Source organism: Chlamydomonas reinhardtii, chromosome 2 (genome assembly GCF_000002595.2).
Source record: "Chlamydomonas reinhardtii strain CC-503 cw92 mt+ chromosome 2, whole genome shotgun sequence".
Lineage (NCBI taxonomy): Eukaryota > Viridiplantae > Chlorophyta > Chlorophyceae > Chlamydomonadales > Chlamydomonadaceae > Chlamydomonas > Chlamydomonas reinhardtii.
Window position 1 is genome coordinate 4,152,257 of NC_057005.1, and position 23,112 is coordinate 4,175,368.

Consider the following 23,112-nt stretch of genomic DNA (forward strand, 5'->3'; position numbering starts at 1 on the left):
GTAAAAAACAAGTGGCGGTAAAACAGTATCGCATTTACTCCCGTTGCATTCCATAAGCTAGGAGGTACTCTTGCTGCAAGCATATAGGCAGGATGCCTCTCGGGCTCTTGCATGCTCAGCAGCGGACACGCGAGTGCTTGGCGCCGGGGCGTGCGGCTTGCCGTGCGAACGTAGCCGGCCGAGCCCCAGGCTTTCTCAGGCACAACAGCTGGAGCGTCCGTGCTGCGATGGCGCTGGCAGCTCCACACGCTCAGGGGCCCCTTTACCTCGGGCTCGACTTCGGCACCTCGGGGGCACGTGCTGCGGTCATTGACGGTAGGCAGGCGACCTGACTCACTGTGACACGGGAATAGACCGGGAGAGCTAGCCGCTTGCGTCCTCAGCTTGTGTTGCCCCAGGGCCTGCGCTGTGGGGGCGGTCACGGCGGCCAGCCGCGCCTCACACAACTTTCTCAATCTGCACGTCTGCACATGCATGATGCAACTGCCCTCCACCGCACCTCCCCAAACCCGCTGCCTGATGGGCCCTGCCTCCGTAACCCGGCAACAACCCCAGAGGAGGGCCGAGTGGTGCAGGACGTGAAGAAGGGGTACGGGGAAGGCGCAGCGGCGGACTGGATCGGCTCCTGGCACCGGTGAGCACCGCGTGTTTGATTTTGAGCTTATGCACGGGATATCTTGCGGACAGGAGGGATGGAGAGGCAGGCTCCGATTTGGAACGGGGCCAACGGCTTGCTGGGCCTGCCCCAAGCCCTGGTTTGGAGGCACCCGTTCTTACTTCATAGCGCTGCCATTCCACCCGCCACCGAGGCCAGAGCGCCTCTCTACCCCACATATCATGCCAACAAACTCCTCACAAGCGCAACCTCAATCCAAATGGCTTGGCCGCAGGGTCCTTTTTGAGCTGATTGGCTCTGTGGACCCGCAGATACGCGCGGGCGTGGCGGCGGTGGCGTTTGATGGCACCTCCGCCACCGCCCTGCTCGTAGACCCACGGGACCCGGCCCACGGGGTGCTGGCTCCAGCCAAGCTGTACAATGAGGCGCAGAACAAGGAGGTGGCAGCGGCGGCCAAGGTGGGCCAGGGTGGCGGCGGGGGCCGGGGTTGAGGTGGGGGGGGGGGCCGGGGTGGCGGCGGGGGTGGCGGCGGGGGTGGCATTTGGGATGGTGGTACAAGTGGGGAATAGGTTGATGGCTGGGGAAAGGGGTTAAGGTCTAATCCCTCCAGGAGAAGGGTGGCGGGCGTGGTGAGGAGCCCGCGGGAACGGGGCGAGGCTTGGACAAGGGTGCAGCGGCTACGAGGTGCGGTATGAGTGCTCAGCTCGTGCGCGCCGTGGAAGAGCAAGTGGAGAGCTCACAAGTGCCGCATTGAGTTAGTAGGCAGGTGTCAGACGGAAGCGCATGTCACGGCCCCGTGCCCCCCCCTCCCCGCACACGTGCCCGCACCCATCGCAGGCCATGGCTCCGCCCGCACACACCGCCACCGCGCCCACATCCACACTGTGCAAGCTGCTGACCTGGTGGAACGAGGTCGACACCGACCCTGCCGCCACCCACTGGCGCCGCCACGCCGCGGAGCGCGGCCTCTCCTCCCCCGGCCCCTCCACCTCCGCCTCCTCTGTTGGCTCCCGCGGCTCAACGCCGTCTTCGGGGCCGGCGCCGCTGCTTCTGCACCAGGCGGACTGGCTGGCTGCGCTTCTGCATGAGGACGTGGGACGGGGCACGTCCGACTGGAATAATGCGCTCAAGCTGGGGTTTGACCCCGGGTCCGAGGCCTACCCCGACTGGCTGGCGCGGCAGGTGGGGATGAGGGCGCGGGGGGAGGTGGGAGAAGTAGGGCTGGGCGAGGCGGGCGCAATGACGCTGGGAGTGCGCGCGTGCGTAGGTGGCCAGGGAGGTCAAGTGACGCCGCCGACTGCCGGTACTGACGTCCCATTATCTTTCTCAGAACCCGTCCTCAGACACACCACATAAGCGGTGACATGTGCTCTTACGCGTCGTGTGTGTACCCTGTGTGGGCCCTCCACGCAGCCGTTTGCAGAGCTGCTGCCGGCGCGGGTGGTGGCCCCGGGGACTCCTGTGGCGCGCGTCAGTGCGGCGGTGGCGGCCCGCACGGGGCTGCCCGGCGACTGTCTGGTGTGCGCGGGCACCACTGACAGCATTGCGGCGTTTGTGGCGGCGGGTGTCACGGAGGTGCGTGGATGGCTGTTTTGAGGCCGGGCAAAGTGCGTCACTATTCCGGATTGTGCACCTTCATTCTCGGGTGGTGGGTTGCACAGCCCGCTCATGCACTCGGCGCTGCCGCCGTCCGTGTACGTGTCCGCAATCGCAGGCGGGTCAGGCGGTCACCAGCCTGGGGTCAACCCTGGCGGTCAAGCTGCTGAGTACGACACGGCTGGATGACGCCGCGTACGGCATCTACAGCCACCGACTGGGTGAGACCTAGAGGAGGAGGCACCCATGTTTCCGTGCCTAACACACACACATTCACGTGGCCGCCGCCGCCCCTTGCCGCTCCTCCCCGGCTTGTACCCACCTCGCATGTGGACGCCCCCCGGGCTTTGCCCCCACCTTATTCTTTGCCGCGATGCTTCAACCTCGCTGCTGTTGTTGGAAATGGTGAAACCAATGCCCCCCCTGCATCCCTGTCCACCCACACGCCCCTACACGCCCCAGGCGACGTGTGGCTGGTAGGCGGCGCAAGCAACAGCGGCGGCGCCGTGCTGCGCCGCTTCTTCAGCGACGAGCAGCTGAAGCAGCTCACGCCGCGCCTGCGGCCCGAGGCGCCCACGCGTCTGGGCTACTACCCCCTGCCGGCGCCCGGCGAGCGCTTCCCGGTGGCGGACCCCGAGCTGCAGCCGCGCATGGAGCCGCGGCCGGCCGACGACGCGGTGTTCCTGCAGGGTGGGTGGCCGGGAGTGGGTGGGAGGAGCAGGGGTGTGGAGGTGGGGGAGTGGGAGTTGGTGGGAGTGGGAGAAGGAGTTTGATGGGAGGCGAGATTGAGAGAAGCGGGCGTTCGGCCTGTGTGGGGCGAGATGGTTTAGGGAGGTGGTGATGGCAAGGGGCCCGCACACGACCGGTCAGGCGTTCGTGCCTCGCCCTCTTGCTTCCCCGAGCCCTTCTTAGCGCCCGGCGACCCATCCACTGCCCTGACGCGCAGGCCTGCTAGAGGGCATTGCCGACATCGAGGCCGCCGCCTACCGCCGCCTAGCTGACATGGGCGCGTCGCCACTCAAGGAGGTGTGCTGGGTGGCCCGGGCGGCAGGCCACTGCCCCTTCACGCCTTCCGGCACAACGGCTGCTGCTGCTGCGTACTTCACTGCCCCTACTTCATGATGGGCCCAATCAACCCTGACTCCGCATCCCCTCGCCCTCAGGTGCTGACGGCGGGCGGCGGCGCGGCCAACCCCAAGTGGACGGAGATCCGGCAGCAGCAGCTCGGGGTGCCGGTGCGGGCGGCGGAGCAGGGTGAGGCGGGGGGGGGGGGGGGTGCGATGGAACCGGGTATAAGGGGCAGGGGAGGTGGCGGGGGAGTTGTAGGTACCAGCCCAAGCTGATACCAAGCCCAATGCAAAAAGGGTTGTTGCCGCCACCGTTCCCTGTAAGCAATAAGAGACCAGCAGATGCAGGGCGCGAAGAGAGGGAGTGGATGGCAGCCTGCTGGGCATGGGCGAGGACAGATTAGCCTGACCATAAGCACGCGTATCGTGCGGCACACTGCCGTGCTCACTGGTGCATGTTGTGCTGTGTGCTGCATCCGCAGGAGAGGCGTGCTATGGTGCTGCGCTCCTGGCTCGGCAGGGTGCACGGCAGGCGCGGGCAGCCAAGGCGGCGGCGAGCACGGCAGTTGTTGCCAATTAGCGATCTGGGTCTGGTGCATTTCTTTGGTTTGTGGAATGTTGTGGTTAGCGGCGGGCCTGACACAGTGTATCGTGTGGTACAGGCTGACATGTGCTATGCAGTTTCCGGACTGGGTCGCACGGCAAGCCGTTACGGTATGTCGTCTGAACTTTGCATGTTACTGGCACTGAAGCGGAGTGGAGGTTCCTGCGGGTAGCTGTCTAGGCTGGTGTGTGTAGGGCCGCAGGGCCGCTGATGCTGTGCTACATGCTGCTGTGCCGTAGTTAGCGTCATGGCACATTTTGATGTGGCGGCCGTGACCGTGTGTAATGCCGCACATCAGTCCCACGTCTGCGCATTGCCCTGCACATGCGGAGCCTTGGCCATTAGCCCATTACGGCATGAACGCTCCAGCCCCACGGTTCATGATGCGACATTACAAGAAGCGGCTGCCTGCTTGTACCCAGCAGCACCTGCCGACCCGTGTGCCCATGCACAGCCGCATGCCCGCATCGCTACCGCGCAGCCGTGCATCCCCGGTACAGCAGGTCGGCACGACCGCACGAGGGCGGGGGACGTGCGGCGCTCTCTCCCCACAGCACTCGCGTAGCGGGGGAGTGCCAGGCGGGGGAGTACCCAGCACTTGGCGTGTAGCTCCCCGTGCTTGACAGGCGCACACGCCAATCATCAGGGCAGCCCCGCATCTGTAACTGTGATTGCAAACTGCAAAGCCTGGCTGCCACTAGCCACGCCTTGGCCGCAGGCCCTGCACCCCTGCTTGCACCCCTGGACTCCTCAGCCTGCTGCTCGCGGTCCCGTGACCCCGACTCAACTACAGCCCCACCGCATGTGATCCATGCTCATCCACGCACTTGTCCACCAGCAATGCCTGAGCCTTGCAATAACTATACTGTACTGTACAATGCGACTGTGCCGGTCGTCCGCCGCGTTTACCATGCCACTGACATGCCTACTGCACCACACAGCCGGAGCTGTGGGGCCCCTGCGCGCCGCGCCCGCCGTTCGCACCCTGGCTGCCATCAGTGCCCGTCCCTCCTCGCGTCGGCGAGCTGAAAGCCGCCTGGCGCGCAGCGCCACCCTCGACCACCCTCCCCAGGCCGCTGCCACCTGCGGCGCCTGCAGCCGCCGCCCCGCCTCCGCCGCCGGCGCTGTTGCGCTGCACCAAGTTGCCAAGCCAGCTCCGCACCCCCGACCAGCCACCGCCACCGCCACCGCCACCGCCACCGCCACCGCCACCGCCACCGCCACCGCCACCGCCACCGCCACCGCCACCGCCACCCGAGCCCCTGCGCGCTGCGCCACCGCCGGGCAGCTGCAGCACGCCGCCCCCCGCCGGCACGCGCCCGCCCGCCGCGTGGCCCAGCCCCTGCGGCCCCTGCCCCTGCTGCTGCTGCTGCTGCGGCTGCCGGCCAGCTCCGCCGCCTCCTTCTGTACCCCCGCCTCCTCCTCCCACACCCCCGCCTCCGCCTCCTCCTCCTCCTGCAATGCCTCCTCCTCCTCCTGCAATGCCTCCTCCTCCTCCTTCGCCTCCGCCCAGGTCGAACATGTCTGTGAGGCCGCCGCCGCCCAGCCCCAGGTGCATGAGCACGAGGCTGGTGGCCTGCTCCACCGTGAGCTCGGGGTGCAGCACCTCCATGTAGTTCATGCTGCGGAGGAGCAGGGGTGGGATGGGGATGGAAAGGAGCAGGGGCAAGGGAGGGGGCTAAATTCAAGATTGATTAAGAATAAGTAGAATTGTAGCAAGGCAGGGGGCGGGGTGAAGCAGGGAGCAGGGAGAAGATGCGGGACAGGGAGCAGGGATGTGGGGCAGGGAAGAGGAGCAAAGAGCAAGGTGGATGCAGAAAAGGAGGGAGCAGTGGGAGGCGGTGGGCCAGGAGGCAGCCGGATGTAACTAAAGCAAATAGGCTGCGGTCAGGACGTCTGGTGCGGATGTGCGGGCAAGCAAAGGCATGTGGTTTGGGGTAAATGGCCAGGGCAGTGACTCCATGCATGCAGCCGACCACTTACAGTGTCAGGACTTGAATGCCCTCATCTCCCAACGGGTCGCCGCCGTTCTCATCGCTCTCCTCGTCATCGCCCGCCGCCTCCGCTGCCGCCGCCGGGGCCCCGGCTGCGCCGTCCGCTGCGCCGCCGACGGCTCCGCCGTCGACCGCTCCGTCTGCGGCCCTCTGCAGCTGCTGCTGCCGGCGGCGGCGGCGGCTGGCGAGCCCGAAGCTGGGGTCCACCTTCCGCATGCGGTGCCCCGGCCGGTGCGCCTGTGTGTGTGTGTGTGTGTGTGTGTGTGTGTGTGTGTGTGTGTGTACGGTCAGGCGGGCATTAATGCCTTACCCAATAATACTGCATGTAACTGGACAACCTCTGCATTGGCGGCCGTCCTTTCGCTTCCCCCCCTTGTCAACAGTGGAGTACGCCGCCACGGACCCGCCCCCGTCTACTCTGCAACTGTACCTGCCTACGACTTCACTTCTTAATTAATCATGATTGTAAACCCCCCCCCGCCACCCATCCATCCACACAACCGCAACCCACCTGGTTGAAGCGGCCCCGGCCGGAGGTGCCGCGGTCGTAGCACGCGCCGCACAGGTCAAACCCAATGGCCTCGGGGCAGTCGCGGCACCTGCGTTCGTGTGGATGTCGGATAGAGACGTTACACGGTGACATGGACGGGCGGTGGCACCCGCGAGAGCCTGGCGCCGCCAGGGGCGCCACCAGCTGCCGAATGCTGCTACACGCCGCATAAATGCCCCAGCAACAACCCCGACAAACAACGCCCAAGCGCCACCCCCCTGGCTTGGTTTGGTTTAGTTTGGGCTGGTATTTACAACCTCCCCACGCCAACATAATTCATCAGACGCAACATCCTACCACGCCCCCGCATGCACCCAACGCCCCATCACGCCCACTACTCCTGTCAGCCCGTCAGGCTGTCACCCACCTGTACCTCCGGCCCACGATGGGGAATACGCCACAGTCGTCACAGCCCACAGAGTACCAGGTGAAGCAGCTGTCGGCGTTGGCAGCCAGCTCGTCTCGCAGCGCCGCCCAGATGTCCAGTGTCGACGGCGGCGGCGGCGGCTGCTCTGCGCCGGGCGTGGCGGCGGCGGCGTCCGCGGCGGCCGAGGCGGCGGCGGCCGACGCTATCATGGCGTCGATGCGCGGCAGCTTGGAGCCTGTGCATGGGCGCACCCATCACGTGAGGTGTCCAGGCAAAGCGCGTGCACGTGTGGGCATGGCGTCTTCACAACCCGCAACGTAAGGTTACAAAACTGCTGTGCAATGCGTGGAGGCTCACGAGCCGCTCCTGCGCGAATGAACAGCTCTACCGTGCGATGTGCTAGCGCACGTTCGCCAGCAAACTTACGCATGCGCCCGCCTCTTACGCCAGCTGACGGCTCCTGCACACCGCCCGCCGCCGCTCCGCCGCTGCTGCTTGCGCCTGCGGCGGCGGCCTCCTCGTGCCGGCGTGCCGCCTCCCGCGCGACCTCCGCCTCCCGCGCCCGGTACTGATGCGGGTACAAGCAGCGCAACGCCTCCTCCAGCTGCAATGCGGGAAAGCAAAGCCGGCGGGTAAGCAAGCATGAAGGCAGGCGGGAAGCCATACCACAGCACAACACATCCCGCCGTTGGCTTGGCTGCGGCTTTGCCTCATTGCGCCACACACCCGCACACCTTGATGCACACACGGGGGTTGGGCAGGACCGCCGAGTTGCAGCCGGGGCAACGCGGCAGGTGCGACTGTCCAGGCGGCGTGGCGAGCTGTGAACTTAGCGGCCGTACTGCCACCGGCTCCGCCTCCGCTTCCGCCCCCGGTGCCAGCGCGTGTGACTCCGGAGGAGCCGATAGCTTTGCCTGCTCCTCAGCCACATCCTGCGGCTGCGCCTCCCTCTCTGCATCTGCTGCTGCCTGCGGCTCCTTGGGAGCTGTCGCCACCGTTGCGTGCGGTTCATCGGCACCGGCGGCACCGGCGTCCGCTGCAGCTGCAGCTGCAACGGCAGCTGCGACCGCAGCTACAGCCTGCTGCCCCACTTGTGGCCCTGCCCCCGTTGGCGACTGGGGCTCCGCGACGGGCATGCAGCTGGGGCTGCACACCTGAGGCACCAGGAGGCGTGCAGGCAAAAGAGCACAAGAAGAGCCAGCGTCAGTGCATCTGTAGGTATACCCACGGCGGGCTACGGCGGGTGCATTGCAAGGGTAGGCAATGTCGGACGGCACGCGGTGATGGCGCCTCGCCACTGCTACGCAGCCCCCATCAGTCTCCTAAAGCTTCCAAGAGTCACGGACGCAACACGTACCACGCATCCGCAGCTCAGCACACACGGCTGACACGCAAGCCGCCCACACCCCGGCCGGCAGCAGCGGTAGGTGGGCGCCACTCCCGAAGCCTCCTGCGCCGCAGCCTCCCCGGCAACCGCCACCTGCATCTGCTGTGGCTGCTGCGCCGGTGCCGGCGGAATGTCCGGAGACTCCACACCCTGCTTAGCCTCCAGAGCTGCGGGCGGCACAAGTTGCAATACGGATGTGCAGTGTTGCAGCACGTGTCGAGCGTGCAATGTACAGGGTTTACTGCACGGTGCTCTGGACCGCCCAAACCCGCATGCGTTGTAAGCCCACCAAACACGGCAATGGCGACGCACCCTCCCCAGTCCCAACCCCTTGAACCTACCCTTATTCTCCCGCTCCCGCTCTGCATATTGCTCTGGGAAGGCGGACTCCAGGAAGCGGTGCAGCGGTAGGCACACGCGCGGGAAGTGCGTGTATGCGGAGCGACACAGCGGACATTTGGAGGGGCGGAAGGGGCTCATAGCGTGGTGCCTGGCGGGGTGGGAGCAGCATACACCAAACAGGCAGCGCGGCCAGGCGTCATGGAGATACGAAACGGCTATCGTATGGGCGTGTGCAGTGCTGACCCAGACCCAGGAAATAGCCGCCCTATCAGCCAGGGAAGAGGATGAAGAGGCCCGGTCGTGCAGACTCACTGGCACCAGAAGCAGAAGGCGTGTCCGCAGCTGTTGGCACAGGGCTTGTACAGCAGGTCCAAACAGATGGGGCAGCTGAAATCGTCAATGCGGGGCTGCGGCGGCCCCGCGCCGCCCGGACCTGTCACTGCCGCCATTGCAGCGGCAGCTCCCACACACGCCGCTGCGCCGCTAGACTACCAGCCAGTGCTGCAGTCCCGACAAGCCTTTAATCCCGCTGGCCAAGCGCCGCTGGTGGATGGGCTGTGTGGACAGGGCAAGGGGGCCCAGGCGTGGGACAGACCACGCGGCTCGCAGCTGGACTGTCACCGAGAGAAACCTTGCGCTATAACCAGGTAGACAGATTGGTTTTGCGCTTCTCCCCAACCGCGCGTGCAAGTTGAGTATGGCTGAAGGTGACAAGTTGAAGAGTCGCGTCCTGGTTCAATGTTTCCGTTCAGTTATAAGGTATTCTTGTCCAGTCTGGTCTTTTGTTTGTGTGAGCTAGGGCAACCAGGCGACAGAGGGCGCCTGGGCAAAGGGTTTCATCGCGAATGCGCTTGTTTCCATCGCTCCTCGCGCGAGATATGGGCGATTTTGACGTGCGCGTTAATAAAAAAGATATTTGTAATTGCAACAAACTTAGCAGACATCATTCAGCGCGTTGCACCAGTTCACCAGTTGGTTTTCTCGCAAGCACCACGTTTACACACCTTTTGCAAAAATGGCCGTGAACATGGTCCTGTCCAGCAGTAAGGTCATGAGCTGCGGCAAGGTGTGTACCGCGGCGCCACAAACAGCGCCAAGGTGTCGGGACCAGCCCCTGGCACTTGCAAAGGACCCCGCAGCACCCAAATCCTAACACTAGAGAGCATTTATCACATGATTGTACTGTCTGTAAATCTGCGACGAGTGCCACCCGCGAGACGCCAGCGATCCTGCCTGCCACGAAACGCCTGCACCCGACGCATCGGCGCTGAAAGTGCAATCATGCAATCGTGGCGCAGGTTGGGCAGCGTCGTGTGTCGACCGCTTCGCCGCTCGCCGGTGGGTTACGGTTTAGCTCGGGCGACGACACGTTTGGTTGGGCCACGCCACGCGGGAGGACGCAGCGAGGGAAGGGGTCCGCCAGAGCCTCCCACTCGCTGGGAACGTGCCATCCCATACTGTCCAGTCTAATGGAACCTGGAACCGGTTTGATCCCCGCATGCCTCTTAAGAAACACGCAATCGTGGCCCGCCTACTACAGTTGTCCGCCGGGGCGCCGCGCGCGTCAACGCGGCCCGGCCGCTGTCCCGCCCGCCCGCCGCCACGCCCAGTAAGTCGTCCCGCGCTATGCCGAGTATGGGACGACATGGATGCACCTGCACGCTGTCAGCAGCGCAGGGCCACAGTGCATGGCGCCATGCACACTTAGCCCCTTGCATCGCAATCCTCCTCCACCTTGCCCATCCTTATCTCCCTCCCCGCACCCCGCCTGCACCCCGCCTGCACTCCGCCTCCCCCCACCACCCGCCTTACAGCCCCCGCCGTGCCCAGCCAGTTCGTGGCGGGCGGCGACGGCGACCCGGTCATGGCGGCCTTCCAGCAGCAGCAGGCGCACGCGCCGCGCCCCTCCGCCGCCGAGGAGGCGCGCACAGTGCTGGACCAGGGCACGTGAGTGGTGGCGCGATTAACCCATGAAGCCACGATGGGCTGGGCTGGTTAGGGTGGTTGGGGTGGTTGGGTTGCAGGGCGGAGAGAGGCCGTGGGCAACGAGGTGGGCTGAGGGTTTGAAAGGGATGGGAGTGAAGGGTCAGAGCCGGGCATGGGGATGGGCTGGGGCGGAGAGGATGGGATGAGGAGGAGCACGCCTGCAGCTGGGGGTCCGCGTCCTGGCTGAGTGGGTACGAAGAGCGAGTGGAGCCGGCTGCTGCGCGGGAAGGCCAGCCTCCCTTTGTTACACCGGGGGTGCGGGGCGAACGGCATGGGCGGGGGGCCGGATTTCGCCAGGACGGTTGTGCGATGTGGAGCTGTGTACACGCAACAGGAGCAGCAGCAACTTTGGCCGCTCACTCCGCTGCGGGCCTGGGACGTGTGGGTTGGCCGTGGTCGGGGCGACCATCCACGGGACAGGAGCCTGGCACCAGTCTGGATAGCGGGCGCGGCAGCACGCCCCTGGCGTCCATCATACCCAGTGACAACGAGTTGCCCCCCACATTGCGGCTGGCCAAACCAACAGGCACGGCGTGCTTTGCACGCTGAGCTCCGCGGACGACACCAAGGGCTTCCCAGCCAGCAGTGTGGTGGAGTTTGCGTGCGACGGCAGCGGGCGCCCCTTCTTCTCGACCTCCACGCTGTCGGCGCACACGCAGGACATGGTCGCGGACGGCCGCGTCAGCCTCACCGTCAAGTCGCCCAACTTCCAGGTGCGGTTAGCGGCTTTGCGGCCTGCAGGGATATGTAGGGGCTGCAGGGGCTGCAGGGGCTAGGGGGCTAGCATAGCTTGCCTGTTGCGTGGCACATTGGTGATGCATATGTGCGACCGAGGGTTCTTAGGTTCTCCGACCAGACCCACACTCGTGGATCCCACTATGCCCTTTCCCTTCAAGTGCGCCCCCTAAGCACCGCCTAACTAATTACGCCTGGGAAACAATTACGCTCCGTTTAGACCCACACTCGTGGAACACACTATGCCATCCTCTTACAACTGCATCCTTACTACCGCCTCACTAAATACACCTGGGACGCCGCACCTGCAGGGCATGGACTGCGGGCGGCTGACGCTGCAGGGTGTGGTGGAGCCGGTGCCGGAGGCTGACAAGGCGCGGCTGCGCGAGATCTTCCTCAAGAAGTACCCATCGGTGAGAGCGGGGGCTGGAGAAGGAAGAGGCGGGTGGACGCGGGCGAGCTTGCAACGCTAGGGTCCGGGTGGGCCCTCCTCCCCTTCATCTCGCGTCCTGGGGGCTGTGGCGCCGGCAGATGCATGCCGGGTGCCGTACCTGTGTCTGTGTTTCGCGCTCGCGCGTCCCTCAATCCGTTTCCACCCCAAGTCCCAAGTCCGATGTTCCGGACACCTTGGTGTTACAGCTCCCTATCAGTTATGCCCCCTTGAATCCCCCGCCACTCCCAATTCACACTATGGACACCTCGATCTTGCGCCCCCCGTCAGGCCTTCTATGTTGACTTTGGTGACTTCAAGTGGTTCCGGATGACCACCATCAAGGCCGCGCGCTTTAACGGCGGCTTCGGCCGGGCGCCCAAGGTGCGTGCGTCCACGTCAGCAGGCGGGCGACGGGGCGGTCAGAACCACAGGCTTTCCGTGCGTGCGTGCCTGCGCGAAGCCACCTGACACTCATGCGCTGTGCTACCCAGCCTTGCATCCCCTCATCTTGAACAAGCACCTTATTACACGGACGGCTACCCTTCCCTTATCCCCCAACTCAATCTCCTCAGCTGACGGTGGACGAGTACCTGGCCGCCAAGCCCGACCCCGTCTACCCCTTCTCCCGCCCCGTGTGCGGCCACATGAACGCCGACCACCTCGAGGTAAGGCGCCCACTACTGGGCTGGGCTGGGGAGGAGAGATGCGGTACCGAAATGTGCAACCGCTTTGGCGAGGGTAGGGAAGGCCAAGCTCCACAACCGCCGCGCGCTCCGTTCCAGCCGCGGCGCACACGCTCACGCCACCCCTTACGTTCACGCCACTGACGTCGCCTCTCAGGACGGCAAGGCCATGATCAAGCACTACTGCGGCATTGACGTGGACGCCTTCACCATGCTGGACCTGGACCGCCTGGGCATCAACTGCTCCGTCAAGCGCAACGGCGAGACCTTCAAGGTGGGGCGGGGCGGGGCGGGGGAGGTGTATATACCAGCCAAACTAAACCAAAACCAACTAAAACGGGGGCAGGGAGCTGGGCGAGGAGGGCGCAAAGCGGGAAGCGTGTGCCCGTCGCCCGAGAGTTTGGGTGCATGATGGATCACATGTTGCCCCCAGCACCCTAGCCAGGCATATCGTTCAGCCGTCAGATCCAATGCCTGGCACCTTGGCTGACGAACCGTGCCTTGCGCTCCTGGGCTTCATTCCCCCCGCCAGCTGCGCCTGCCGTTCCCCCACCCCGTGGAGGACCGCAAGGCGATCAAGGACGCCATTGTGGAGATGACGAAGAAGGCCAAGGGCGCCGCGGCCATGAACGCACGCACGCCCGGCGGCACCATCTAAGCAGTGCTGGTCTTGTGGGCAGCTGGCGGGGGTGTTGCCGAGGTAGTGGTGGGGCGGTAGGGCTGAGGCGCCGGATGGGCGTGCGCTCGGATGGAGCGCCGTTCGGACGTGTGGGCGAGTGTGAGGCGCGGGCCGCGCGGTGTTGATGGTATGGTGCAGCGGTGCGGCCGTGCGGGGTATTGGCTTGCAGTGTATGGCATCGGCGAGGTGCGCGGGTAGATGGTTAAATACAGACGCAAACGGCAAGCCGCCTGAGCCGGACTTGCCAAGTTTTGGAGGGGGAGTAGCGGAGCAAGCACATGTGTTGCGATGCGAGGAGCCACCAAGTCCTCCGGATGCTCTCAACAGCGCTGTGATGCGCTGCGACCTACGGATTCGATGTAAGGATTCACTAAAGCAGCTTCTTGAAGACACATGTGGAAACCAGCATTTTCCAGAGAATTGCGCTCGTCTGGACATCACGTGTGCAACAGGAGCGCCGCGCAGCTCCCGTGTTTGTGGGCCATCTAGAATTCTAGGCCATCCTTCCACAGCGCGTGACTGGCTGCAGGTCATCAGTCCCTTGCACAGTTGCACTGGATGTCCGGCCCGCGCATCGCATCTGGCGATCAAGCACCGAGTACACGTCACCCACCCCTGCACACATCCTTTCGCCCGTCATCCGTACAGCCCCCACCAACGTGTAAGCAGCAACTCCCAGCTCTGATCATCCGACCAGACCACCCTCAACCGAACTCCAGCCTTCCAACCAGGGCACCACAGCTTCCTCCCTTGCGTCCACCGCCCCGCTCAAGCCACCGCCACCGGCCGCGGCGCCCCTCCTGCCGCCAGCTCCGCCTTGACCTGCCGCACCGCGCCCGCCGCGCGGCTGATGGCCCCGCCCACGGCCTCCTTGTGCGCGATGAGCATCTGCATCGCCGCCTTCAGGTCCGACTCCAGCCGTGACAGCTCCGCCTCGCTATCTCTGCGGGGGCCCAGGAACAAACAGCACGGGCGCCCGGAGCAAACGGCACGTCAGCCGTTTGATCGCAAGCCAGACACCAGAGTTTCGACCGCAGGGGCAGGGCCAGGGGCAGCTGCAAGCAGTCGCGCTTTCATAGACACGGTGTTTAAAGGGGCGGCGGAGAGAAAGTGGTGCTCACCGCTTGGTCTGCTCGTAGGCGGCCTGCACGCGCGACAGGCGCTCCTCCATGTGCTCGGTGCGGTTGGAGGCGGCGCTGCGGAACTCGTCCACCTGCGCCTTGATGCTGTCCGCCTGGTTGGTGCAAGGGTAATGAGTGATGTGGTGAATGGTGTTGTGGCCGCATATGGCTGCGAATTGAGCAGGGTGCATGAGGGAAAAGAGGCGGGCTATGGCTATGCGCGCCCAGGCAGCGAGCGTGCAGTGGGGTCGCAGATGGTGGGGATGCCCTGCTGCGGTTGCGGTTCAGCACAGGCACATTCGCGCATGCACCCACCCACCCACCTGCGCCACCAGCCGCCGGCACTTCTCCTCGTGTGCGTCCTTGGCCGCCTGCAGCTGAGCCTCCAGGCGAGCGATCTGCACACGGGAGTGAGGGCAAGCCGACGCCGCACATGTTGGCACAAAGGCACACACAACGTGTAACAGCCAGCTGACACATCACCTGGTGCGGTCTGAACACACCAAGCACAGAACCAGCCAGGCCGACACAACAGTTCCCTCGCCCGCTACCCTGGCCACGCCACTCCACCCACCTCGCCCTCCAGCGCCGCGTTCTCCTCCTTCTTCTCCACGTTGCGCTCCGCCCGCGCCACGCACGCCTCGCGCAGGCTGATGAGGTCCTGGCTGAGCTCGCTGGCGCGCGTGCGGTACATCTCGCACAACCGCTCCAGGCCTGGCTTCACCACGCCCTTGAGGTCTAGGCTGGAGAACTCCGCCTGTGGTGTGTGCGGTGCGGGCACGCAGCAAGATTTTCCGGTTGTGTTACAGGCTCACGGCGCATGTACACAAGGGCTCCGCCTCGTATCTTGGCACCAACAGCACACGCAACACGCAACCCAACCCAAGGCATATCACGGCGAGCAGCCACCGAGCCCGCCGGGGCACACCGCCACGCACGCCCGGCCGCACCTGGTTGGCAGAGTCGCGGTTGATGCGCAGCTCGTAGTTGGTGCCGTCGGCGCGCTTGGAGGTGGCGGGGATGAGCTTGAGCCGGTGCGCCAGCTTGTTGTATCGCTCCACCGTGGACTCCAGCGCCGTCAGCCGATGCACGATCTGAAGGAGGCGCAGTAGACGCAGCGGTTGTTAAGCGGTGGGTTGAGGAGTAAGTTGACGCATGGGGCGCAGTGCCGCTGCCCGCGCATGTGCCACTTATACACGCGCTACAGGCTGCGCGGTGCGTGTTCGCTCGCCAACGGAGCCAGACGCACCTGGACCTCCTGCTCATGCACCTTGCACTCCATCTGCTCGCACTTCTCCTTCTCGGAGTTCAGCATCTCGTTTTGCTTGTTGCTGTTTGAGGGAAAAGCGCGGCCGGCAGGTCAGCAGCATAACATCGAACGAGCCTCATGCCCCAAGCACCCGCAGACCCCTAAGCAATAACCTCCGCCCCCCCTGGGCCTATTTCGTTGGGCTCGGGCACATAACCCCCCGCCCTGTCCCTCTCCACATTGTGGCACTCCCATCCCAGGCACACACAGAGCGCGCCCCCGCCTACCGCTCCATGATCATGCGGTTCAGGTCGGCCTTGTTGATGGTCTGGCTCGCCACCCGCTGCCGCAGCTGCTCCACGTCCGCCACCGCGCCCGCGATCTGGTCCTGCTTGGCCTGCAGGTCCGACTTCTTCTCCGACAGTTTGCGCGTCAGCGTCTGCTTCAGGCCCTGCAAGGTGAGGGACACAGACGGCGTACCGGCTCACACCATGCGCGTCAGCACTCTCATGGGACTCAGTCTTAATGGGATTAGTGCAAGCAATCCCCTCCCCAATGCGTTGTTCCTGACCTACTTCCCTCCTCCCACCCTGATACCAGAGACGACACGCAACTAAACTCGCTGGCCTTGTGACAGCCGCAAAGCTGGTCCACACTACCAAGCTCCAATGCCAACCAACAATCCTGTCACGCCTGCCCCTGCCGCCCCGGCGCCCGCCTGCCGTGCTCTCTCGCCCCACCTGCAGGTTCTGTATGAGCTGCTCGAACTTCTGCATGTCCACCAGCTGCTCCTCGCGCTGCTGCTGCGCCACCACCACCGGGTCGGGCAGCGACCGCAGCCGCTCCAGCTCCGCCAGCACCTCCGCGTTGGCCTGCAGGTGAAAATTGACATGTCATTAATTGGTGGCGAGGATCCTTCATGTACTTGTTCTGCGTGTCGCATGCAAGCTGTTTCGCTTCGCACACCAGGATCCCAAACTTCATACCATCCTAGCCCACCCCTCGTCTCCTTTGGTAACCCTGCATCACACTGCGGCAACCACCCTCTCCACCGGCTCCCTTCCAAACACATTCCCATCAACCCATGGCCCCGCCCCGCGGCCCCGCCCTCACCCGCTTGAGCTGCTCGCAGCGCGCTACTAGGTCGCCCTCCCGCGCCGTGAACTTGGCGGCCAGCTCATCGTCCAGCTGCTGGCAGCGGTCGTCGTTCCCGCTCATGAAGGCGCCGTAGCCCGCAGACAGGTAGTCCAGGAACTCCTGCTCCACCTGCAGGGCGCATCAGTATGTGTGTGTGTGTGTGTGATTAACGCGTGTTGTGTTGCTGTTGTGGGGCCCCTCTGCTTGTCGGCATAGGATAGGGTGCCAGCCGCAGCGAGGCCCACGGAAGCACGTTTGCCATACCGTGTCCCTCCTGGTCGCCAGCATGCCCCGCCTTGCGGGCCCTTTCTAGCAATACGCCTTCCGCACCTTGTTTTCCCGCTCGAAGGCGGAGCCCGCATTGTCGTCCGCCTTCTCCATGTAGTTGAGAAGCTCCACCAGCCATGTGAGCGCAGCCAGCACCGCGGGCCACGAATGCGGGCTGCCCACAGCGAACAACGCGCTCTTGCTGATTTGAAAGGGATAGTTCAGGCGCTTGAAGAACACGGGCACCTCGTCCTCGACCTTTCCCTGTATCCGGAAGGTGGGGTCGACCTGCTGGAAGAGGAACGTGACGATGGTGGCGAAGTCCTTGCCGGTAGGGCTTGCCAGCGTCTTTGGCGCCACCGCCGCTGGGAAATTGTGCGTCGACAGGTATGTGATTACTGCACGGATGCAGCTCGCTTGGTAGTCCTTGCTGGACAGCGGGCGCGGGTCCTGCTTCGGTCCACTCGGCTTTGTGCCGAAAGCGCTGGAGCGTCGCGGGTCCAAGCCCGCGCCAACAGCTGATGGCCGGTCCGCGACCATCCCGACGGCCATGCTCTTTCGCCCCTTAGCAGGAAGCGCGCCGGGCGGGTCCTTAGCCGAGCGCCCTGGCCCCGCTGCATTGTTTCCGCCGAGCTTCGCATTCAGCTGCGACGGGCTGACGTTTGCAAGCGTTTGCCGGCGACTCATTATGTGCTATTTGTTTGAGGTTCGTTGCGTGTGCTGGGCTATGAAAAGCGTTGGAGCGGCATAGTCGCAGGCAGAAGTTTCCCCAGCTGTCGCGGTGTAGTAAGAGCGTGTGAGATAGTTACAGAGAGGAATGAGATAGGGTTAAGTATGCCTGCGAAGACTATTTGGTGCGTAAGGATTTTTCGGGAGTGTTGGGCATGGCTGGATCCATGGGGTTCGGGCTCATGAGAGCTGCACAGCATTTCTACATCTAATTGGAATTAGGTGCTACAGAAACATGCAGCATATATAACATTAAGACGTGACTCGGCTTGACGCAGGCTTCATGCGACGCTCGCTTCTCCTCGACGTTGCGCTCTGCTTGTTCGTAGTCGCGTTCGGGCCGTCGTCTGTACAATGTCAGCAAGCGCCATTGCTGCCGGTGCTGACGCAGACATGGTGCGGGTCGCTGGGCTGCGCAGGACGGCTGGCTCGGGGCAACGCCGCGTTCGGGGCGGTTGGCGGACCCCCCCTCTCGACAAACAAACACCTGTACAGCCACACTGTGAATGTACATGCGGGGGCGCCCTCGCCTAATAGATTTATAACGAGGCGCAGCCTGCAACACTGTGCCCTTCTGAATGCGCCGACTCCCGCTTCTACGAACAGCAATGGTCCTCGCGTCCCCCTGCATGCCGCCCCGCCCACTCTTGACCAGCGCCGCTTGCTGTGCGCCCACCCAAGCACAGGGTCGTGAACGAGACGATTGTGAACTTCTACAATCCTGCCAACCGCACCCAGCGCGGTGGCGCGGTGCCTAAGGACGCGGCGCGGTATGCCATCCTGGTCAATGACACGATGCCGGGGCCCAAGCTGGACGTGGTGGTTGGGCAACAGGTCAACATCACAGTGCTAAATCGCCTCAGCAGCGACAGCGTGGCAATCCATTGGCACGGCATTCGCCAGGTATGGACGTTCTGCGAAGCGTTGGGGTGTTGGGGGCTTGTCGCAGAAGGATGCGGGGATTAGGAATGTAAAGGTGAGGCAGGGTGGGCTCGTGCTGACTGCTGAGTTGCAGATAAGCATCTGGGTCGGGTGTGGCTGACATGATGCACGCGCAGAACTAAATCAAATGCTCCTGCTGTTGCTTTGCTACTGTTTCTGACCCGCAGACCAACACGCCCTGGTCTGATGGGGCGGACTACGTGTCGATTGTGAGTACCGCTTCGCTTGTTGGCACGGTGACGCTGCTTGGCAGTGTGTATATGATGAATGTGTGTGTAGATGTACCTGGTTGCCTAAGTGTCCTTGGCCACCAGCAGTCGACAACCATGTAAACTCACATGCGTGCAAACTCCCGACCGCAGTGCCCGGCGGACGCCATCATTGGCTCCACCTCCTACGTCTTCACGTTTGATGAGCCGGGCACCTACTTCTGGCACAGGTCAGGACTCCGAAGGCCGCGGGGTGTGCAGTGATCAACCCGATGCCAGAAAGCAGCGGGTTGGCCGCTTCCAGGGTGCTACCGGTACCGTACTGCACGGACGCTTTGGGGGCATGTTCTGTGCAATGGCTGTGTAACGTAGTGGGCAGGACTGGATTTTGGATTTCGGTTTGTTTGGGCATGGAACTAACTACCCCGCGCACCCCCCACCACCACCACGATGCACCCCCGCGCGCGCTTGCGCAGCCACATCGGCATGCAAATGGACCAGGGCCTGGTGGGGCCCATCGTGGTGCGAGATCCCAACGACCCCCACATGTGAGTCATCATTAGTCAGCAGCTTTTGTCCACTGCGATCGGCGTGTTGTGCGTGTCTGCCCGTCGGCCCGCTGCAGTTGTGGTGAAGTGATTCATCGATTTTTGTACCGCCCGCAGAGCTGTGCTGTGCTGAGTCCTTTCTCTCTCTGTCTCACACATAATGCCCCCCGCTCACAGGCACTGGTATGATGCAGAGTTCCCGGAGCCGCTGATGATCCAGGAATGGTACTGGGACCCAGTGGGAATGCTCAAGGTGCGCATGCCAGGCTCGGGAAAAGCCACGGCCACCAGGCGCTGGTACGTACAAACATGACATTCTGGCCGGCCTTCATGGCGCCTCCTGACCGTGCGCGCACAACATACCCGTCTCACCCCTTGCTGCCCCACTATGCTCACCTCCGTCCCTACCACTCCCGCCCACCAGCTAACGCATGCACAGCCGCTGCCACAAGCGCGCACAGCACCCTACCTCACAAACCTGCTATTGCACGCTCTGTCACTCTGCCATCACCACCTTCGCGCGTGGCCCCGCAGGCGCCCCACTACCACAACTTCAACACGCTCGAGGCGGCGCTGGTGAACGGCCGCTGCGCCAGCTGCCTGGCGGACGCCTCCGCGCCGCCCAGCAACACCACCACGCCCGGGGCCACCGGGCCCAACAGCTACACCTACTACCCGCCCGTGTACAGTGTGCAGGCGGGGCTGTGCTACCGCCTGCGCCTCATCAATGCCAACGGCGACTTCCCGGGTGCGTGCATGCATTAGGGAAGCACAAAGGGAAGGTGCGGGTGTGGGGCTGTGTGTTGCGGCGCTGCTGCAGGGCGAATGCAAGCGGCGTGCTGCAGTGGTTTCTGTCTGTGGCGTGCGCCTGGGCGCGCAAGTGCTACGAGACTGCAAGGTGTGTGACGGACCCGGCCTGCCTTTGTAACCTGGTGTATGCGCGCACCGGTCAACAGGCTGGCAAGTGGCTCTGATGGGCCACAACCTCACGCTCATTGCCATGGATGCGCGCAACCTGCAGCCGGTGCAGGTGGGTGGGCCCTCGGGGTGGAGGTGTCAGCTGGAGCCTAATGCATGCAGGCTGGGCGCGGGTTGAGTGGCAAACCCCTCCCACTTCGCAAACGCAACACACGCCCGGCCCTGCCTCCTCCTGTCCTGCCTCCTCCTGCCCTCCATTCTTCTCCTCCCTTGATGCCCCACACGCTTGCACCCTCCGCGCCTGCCTACAGGCCGGCTCACTGGTGACGTACGGCGGCAACCGGGCCGATTTGGTGTTCTGTGCGGACCAGGCGGCAGGCGACTACGCGCTCAGCTTCGGCTCGGTGCAGCAGCGCACGCCCGACTGCCCCTGGTACCCCAACGGCTGCCGCTACCAGGCGCGCGTGATCATCAGGTGCGCGGCAGGCGCCGGCCCGCCCTTGCGCCGCCGGAGGCGTTCCTGCTTTCGCTCCCTTCGCATGATTTGAAACCAGAGCAAGCCAAGCATATCCGGCTAGCTGTTGTCCACGGACCTGATGCGTATGCGTTTGCTCCGACGGTGCCTCCGCGGCTGCAGCTTCTCCTTGCAGCGCGACTGTTTCCTTACGGGATTGTTTCAGAGTTAACTCCCTCGGTCCCTCCGCGGTGTCGTACGCCGTACAGGTACGGCGGCCGCGACAACGCCACCAAGTCGGCCGTGAACCGCACGCAGCTGGCGGGGCTGCCGTACGTGGAGGTGCTGGATCCCATGCGCCGCACAAGTGACTTCGTGCCGCTGGCGCCGCAGCCCGCGCCGCAGCCCACGCGCAGCATGCGCGTCAAGCTTGGGTTCCTGGTGCGTGAAGGTGCACGTGCATGTGTCGCTTGCCTCTGTTACGACGTAGACCACGTACAGTGGCGGAGACCACGTAGGCACCCAGGGCTATACATTTCGGGAATCATGGTCAGACTTTCCGCGGTGCGCAGTCATCCTCCCATGCGTGAACGCACTCACCGCAGCCAGCGCATATACGTTTACACGCACCCTCCCTCTCCCTGCCGCGCAGGCTCAGAGCGGACCTTCTGGCACACTGGCCTTCGCGGCGCCTGTCAAACGCGCCTACGTCATGCCCAGTTACCCCGTCCTCTTCGCCGGCGGAACGGACGCGCTTCCGCCCACCACCTTCACCATCCCACAGCCCTCGCCCCCGCCGCCGCCGCTGGGCGGAACAATCTTCCCCTCGCCGCCACTGCCGCCGCAGCCGCCGCAGCCGGCGGTAGGCACGCCGGCGGCGCAGCCGCTGCCGTGCGGCATGGACCCTGACACACACACCGTGACGGTGACGTCGACGTCGGAGGTGCTGGAGGTCATCTTTGACAACCTGTCCGACAACCCCCACAACATGCACATGCACGGGTAGGGCGGCGTAAGCCGAGGGCGTGAGTCACTGCATGGGGTGATGTGCGAGTGGCTGTTGACACGGATGTTGTTGGCACTGCAAGCATATGTACACTACCACATACTCCTGATTCGCCACCGGCACATAAACACATTCATATCACCAGTTCATATCCACAACCCTTTCCCTGATGCTCTCTGACACACGCCTGCTTCCTTTCCCTTGTGCTGTCTTTGACCCACACACCCACACACGCACACGCCTTGCACACGCACGCAGGGGTGGCTTCTACGTGCTGGGCACGGGTGTGGTCGCGGAGAGCGGCTGGCTGGGCGACATCGCCAACCAGACCCTGTGCCCACCCGAGCTGGCGGAGCACGCAGACCCGGGGTGGCAGGTGCGCCGGTGGAGGCGTGCGGGGGCGTGCTGGTGAGCAGCAGACAGAGCGGGGCAACCGCAGCACCCAGCATGCAGCTGACGCTGGCTAGCTCAACAGTATGCACCGACGGATGCAGGATGCTGCTGGTATACGAGATATGTGCATCTGGATAGTTGCCTACCCAGACCCTGTATCTCAACTATTCCGACTGCCGTCTGCAGGCCAAGGACGCGGTGTCCTATCAGCGCTTCTGGGGCTGCACCTTCAGCAACAGCTCTGCCGACCGCGCCAGTAAGCTGGCGAGCGCAACGCCCTACGTCAGTGACATGGTCATCGTGCCGCCGCGCGGCTGGGCGGTGATGCGCATCGCGAACTGGCACTCCGGGTGAGGGCAGGCACCAGGCCGCCGGCGGGGTGAGGGAGCGGCTGTTGGAAGCGCGGTCATGTGGGCACCGGTTACCTTGTTGCAGGGGGGGCTGCTGGCTGCACCTGCATTTCGCTTATACAGCTGCTGTGTTCCGCCAGCCGTGAATAGGGTGTATGCTCTTTGCGTCTATCACACGTGATCCTTCCTCCCGCGCTTCCGCTTTCCCCCACCGTGACAGGGTGTGGCCGCTGCACTGCCACACCAACCATCACGGGATGCGCGGCATGTCCATGCTGCTTAACGTGCTGCCGGCGCAGCGGCCGCCGCTGCCCACCTGGGTGGACCCCTTCTGCGGGCCCTGCTCCGCCCACGCGTCGCTAGGCACGCTGGCGCCGTTTCTGAACCTGTCCAGTAGCGTACAGGAGGACCGCAGCCATGACAGCCACGGCGGCGGCGCGGCGGAGGGCAGCGTTCTTGGGATGTCCGTAGCCCTGGTGGTGGCACTAGCAGCGCTCCTGGGCGTGAGCATCGCTTTGGTGCGGGCGCGGCGGCGGCTGCGGGCGGCGCAGGCGCAGGCGCAGGCGCAGCTGGGGTGGGGGCAGGACGGGGCACTGGGGCTGGGGGCAATGGCTGGGAAAGGAGAGGGCGTGACGCCGGGGGCGGGGTCGCTGCTTCTGGCGCCTGAAGGCCAAGGCAGTGAGCGCAGTGCACCTGTATGATCAAGATGTGAGTGCGGTTGGTGTGACTTGGCTTGCATATGCCGCTGCT

At 64.3% G+C, this 23,112-nt stretch overlaps 5 protein-coding genes across 5 annotated transcripts; 3 read left to right on the top strand and 2 right to left on the bottom strand.

Moving 5' to 3' along the window:
* Window positions 1-19: 19 nt before the first annotated feature.
* CHLRE_02g098150v5 (uncharacterized protein) lies at window positions 20-4,180 on the top strand. Its single transcript, XM_001699985.2, has 10 exons — window positions 20-315; window positions 556-634; window positions 891-1,074; window positions 1,454-1,798; window positions 2,030-2,191; window positions 2,331-2,433; window positions 2,675-2,902; window positions 3,159-3,238; window positions 3,376-3,466; window positions 3,762-4,180. The coding sequence occupies exons 1-10, from the start codon at window positions 228-230 to the stop codon at window positions 3,857-3,859; spliced, it is 1,458 nt and encodes a 485-aa protein (XP_001700037.1). The 5' UTR covers window positions 20-227; the 3' UTR covers window positions 3,860-4,180.
* An 82-nt stretch (window positions 4,181-4,262) lies between these two features.
* CHLRE_02g098200v5 (uncharacterized protein) lies at window positions 4,263-9,289 on the bottom strand. The gene is made up of 9 exons (XM_043059668.1): window positions 8,836-9,289; window positions 8,523-8,671; window positions 8,152-8,348; window positions 7,529-7,948; window positions 7,221-7,398; window positions 6,795-7,029; window positions 6,389-6,476; window positions 5,867-6,114; window positions 4,263-5,505 (listed from the first exon to the last, which is right to left on the bottom strand). Exons 1-9 carry the CDS (start codon window positions 8,970-8,972, stop codon window positions 4,809-4,811), a joined length of 2,349 nt encoding a protein of 782 aa, XP_042927302.1. The 5' UTR covers window positions 8,973-9,289; the 3' UTR covers window positions 4,263-4,808.
* A 145-nt stretch (window positions 9,290-9,434) lies between these two features.
* On the top strand, window positions 9,435-13,414 carry CHLRE_02g098250v5 (uncharacterized protein). Its single transcript, XM_001699984.2, has 10 exons — window positions 9,435-9,589; window positions 9,822-9,861; window positions 10,064-10,132; window positions 10,338-10,470; window positions 11,036-11,222; window positions 11,556-11,657; window positions 11,966-12,058; window positions 12,250-12,342; window positions 12,518-12,634; window positions 12,893-13,414. Exons 1-10 carry the CDS (start codon window positions 9,539-9,541, stop codon window positions 13,016-13,018), a joined length of 1,011 nt encoding a protein of 336 aa, XP_001700036.1. The 5' UTR covers window positions 9,435-9,538; the 3' UTR covers window positions 13,019-13,414.
* Window positions 13,415-13,427: 13 nt separating this feature from the next.
* Window positions 13,428-17,635, bottom strand: CHLRE_02g098300v5 (uncharacterized protein). The gene is made up of 10 exons (XM_001699782.2): window positions 16,877-17,635; window positions 16,523-16,675; window positions 16,150-16,281; window positions 15,697-15,860; window positions 15,410-15,491; window positions 15,111-15,254; window positions 14,735-14,917; window positions 14,484-14,558; window positions 14,161-14,273; window positions 13,428-13,982 (listed from the first exon to the last, which is right to left on the bottom strand). Exons 1-10 carry the CDS (start codon window positions 17,498-17,500, stop codon window positions 13,808-13,810), a joined length of 1,845 nt encoding a protein of 614 aa, XP_001699834.2. The 5' UTR covers window positions 17,501-17,635; the 3' UTR covers window positions 13,428-13,807.
* A 124-nt stretch (window positions 17,636-17,759) lies between these two features.
* CHLRE_02g098350v5 (uncharacterized protein) lies at window positions 17,760-23,111 on the top strand. Its single transcript, XM_043059669.1, has 14 exons — window positions 17,760-17,938; window positions 18,229-18,445; window positions 18,652-18,693; window positions 18,847-18,923; window positions 19,170-19,241; window positions 19,419-19,494; window positions 19,776-19,989; window positions 20,198-20,271; window positions 20,471-20,634; window positions 20,883-21,054; window positions 21,266-21,615; window positions 21,878-21,995; window positions 22,199-22,362; window positions 22,583-23,111. The coding sequence occupies exons 1-14, from the start codon at window positions 17,826-17,828 to the stop codon at window positions 23,061-23,063; spliced, it is 2,334 nt and encodes a 777-aa protein (XP_042927303.1). The 5' UTR covers window positions 17,760-17,825; the 3' UTR covers window positions 23,064-23,111.
* The last annotated feature ends 1 nt before the right edge of the window (window position 23,112 follows it).

Excerpts from the sequence above, each read along its gene's own strand:
- CHLRE_02g098300v5 (XM_001699782.2), bottom strand. The coding sequence starts at position 17,500 with ATGAGTCGCCGGCAAACGCTTGCAAACGTCAGCCCGTCGCAGCTGAAT. Across the intron at positions 15,255-15,409 it reads TGCATGAGCAGGAGGTCCAG|ATCGTGCATCGGCTGACGGC; the intron begins GTGCGTCTGGCT and ends CGCCTCCTTCAG. Across the intron at positions 14,559-14,734 it reads ACGCGGCGCTGGAGGGCGAG|ATCGCTCGCCTGGAGGCTCA; the intron begins GTGGGTGGAGTG and ends TCCCGTGTGCAG.
- CHLRE_02g098150v5 (XM_001699985.2), top strand. The coding sequence starts at position 228 with ATGGCGCTGGCAGCTCCACACGCTCAGGGGCCCCTTTACCTCGGGCTC. Across the intron at positions 3,239-3,375 it reads GCGCGTCGCCACTCAAGGAG|GTGCTGACGGCGGGCGGCGG; the intron begins GTGTGCTGGGTG and ends CCTCGCCCTCAG. Across the intron at positions 3,467-3,761 it reads GGTGCGGGCGGCGGAGCAGG|GAGAGGCGTGCTATGGTGCT; the intron begins GTGAGGCGGGGG and ends CTGCATCCGCAG.
- CHLRE_02g098350v5 (XM_043059669.1), top strand. The coding sequence starts at position 17,826 with ATGCGACGCTCGCTTCTCCTCGACGTTGCGCTCTGCTTGTTCGTAGTC. Across the intron at positions 19,990-20,197 it reads TGCCAACGGCGACTTCCCGG|GCTGGCAAGTGGCTCTGATG; the intron begins GTGCGTGCATGC and ends ACCGGTCAACAG. Across the intron at positions 20,635-20,882 it reads CAGGCGCGCGTGATCATCAG|GTACGGCGGCCGCGACAACG; the intron begins GTGCGCGGCAGG and ends TACGCCGTACAG.
- CHLRE_02g098250v5 (XM_001699984.2), top strand. The coding sequence starts at position 9,539 with ATGGCCGTGAACATGGTCCTGTCCAGCAGTAAGGTCATGAGCTGCGGC. Across the intron at positions 12,059-12,249 it reads GCTTCGGCCGGGCGCCCAAG|CTGACGGTGGACGAGTACCT; the intron begins GTGCGTGCGTCC and ends CAATCTCCTCAG. Across the intron at positions 12,635-12,892 it reads GCAACGGCGAGACCTTCAAG|CTGCGCCTGCCGTTCCCCCA; the intron begins GTGGGGCGGGGC and ends TCCCCCCGCCAG.
- CHLRE_02g098200v5 (XM_043059668.1), bottom strand. The coding sequence starts at position 8,972 with ATGGCGGCAGTGACAGGTCCGGGCGGCGCGGGGCCGCCGCAGCCCCGC. Across the intron at positions 8,349-8,522 it reads GCGGGAGCGGGAGAATAAGG|CTCTGGAGGCTAAGCAGGGT; the intron begins GTAGGTTCAAGG and ends TGCCGCCCGCAG. Across the intron at positions 6,477-6,794 it reads ATCGTGGGCCGGAGGTACAG|GTGCCGCGACTGCCCCGAGG; the intron begins GTGGGTGACAGC and ends ACACGAACGCAG.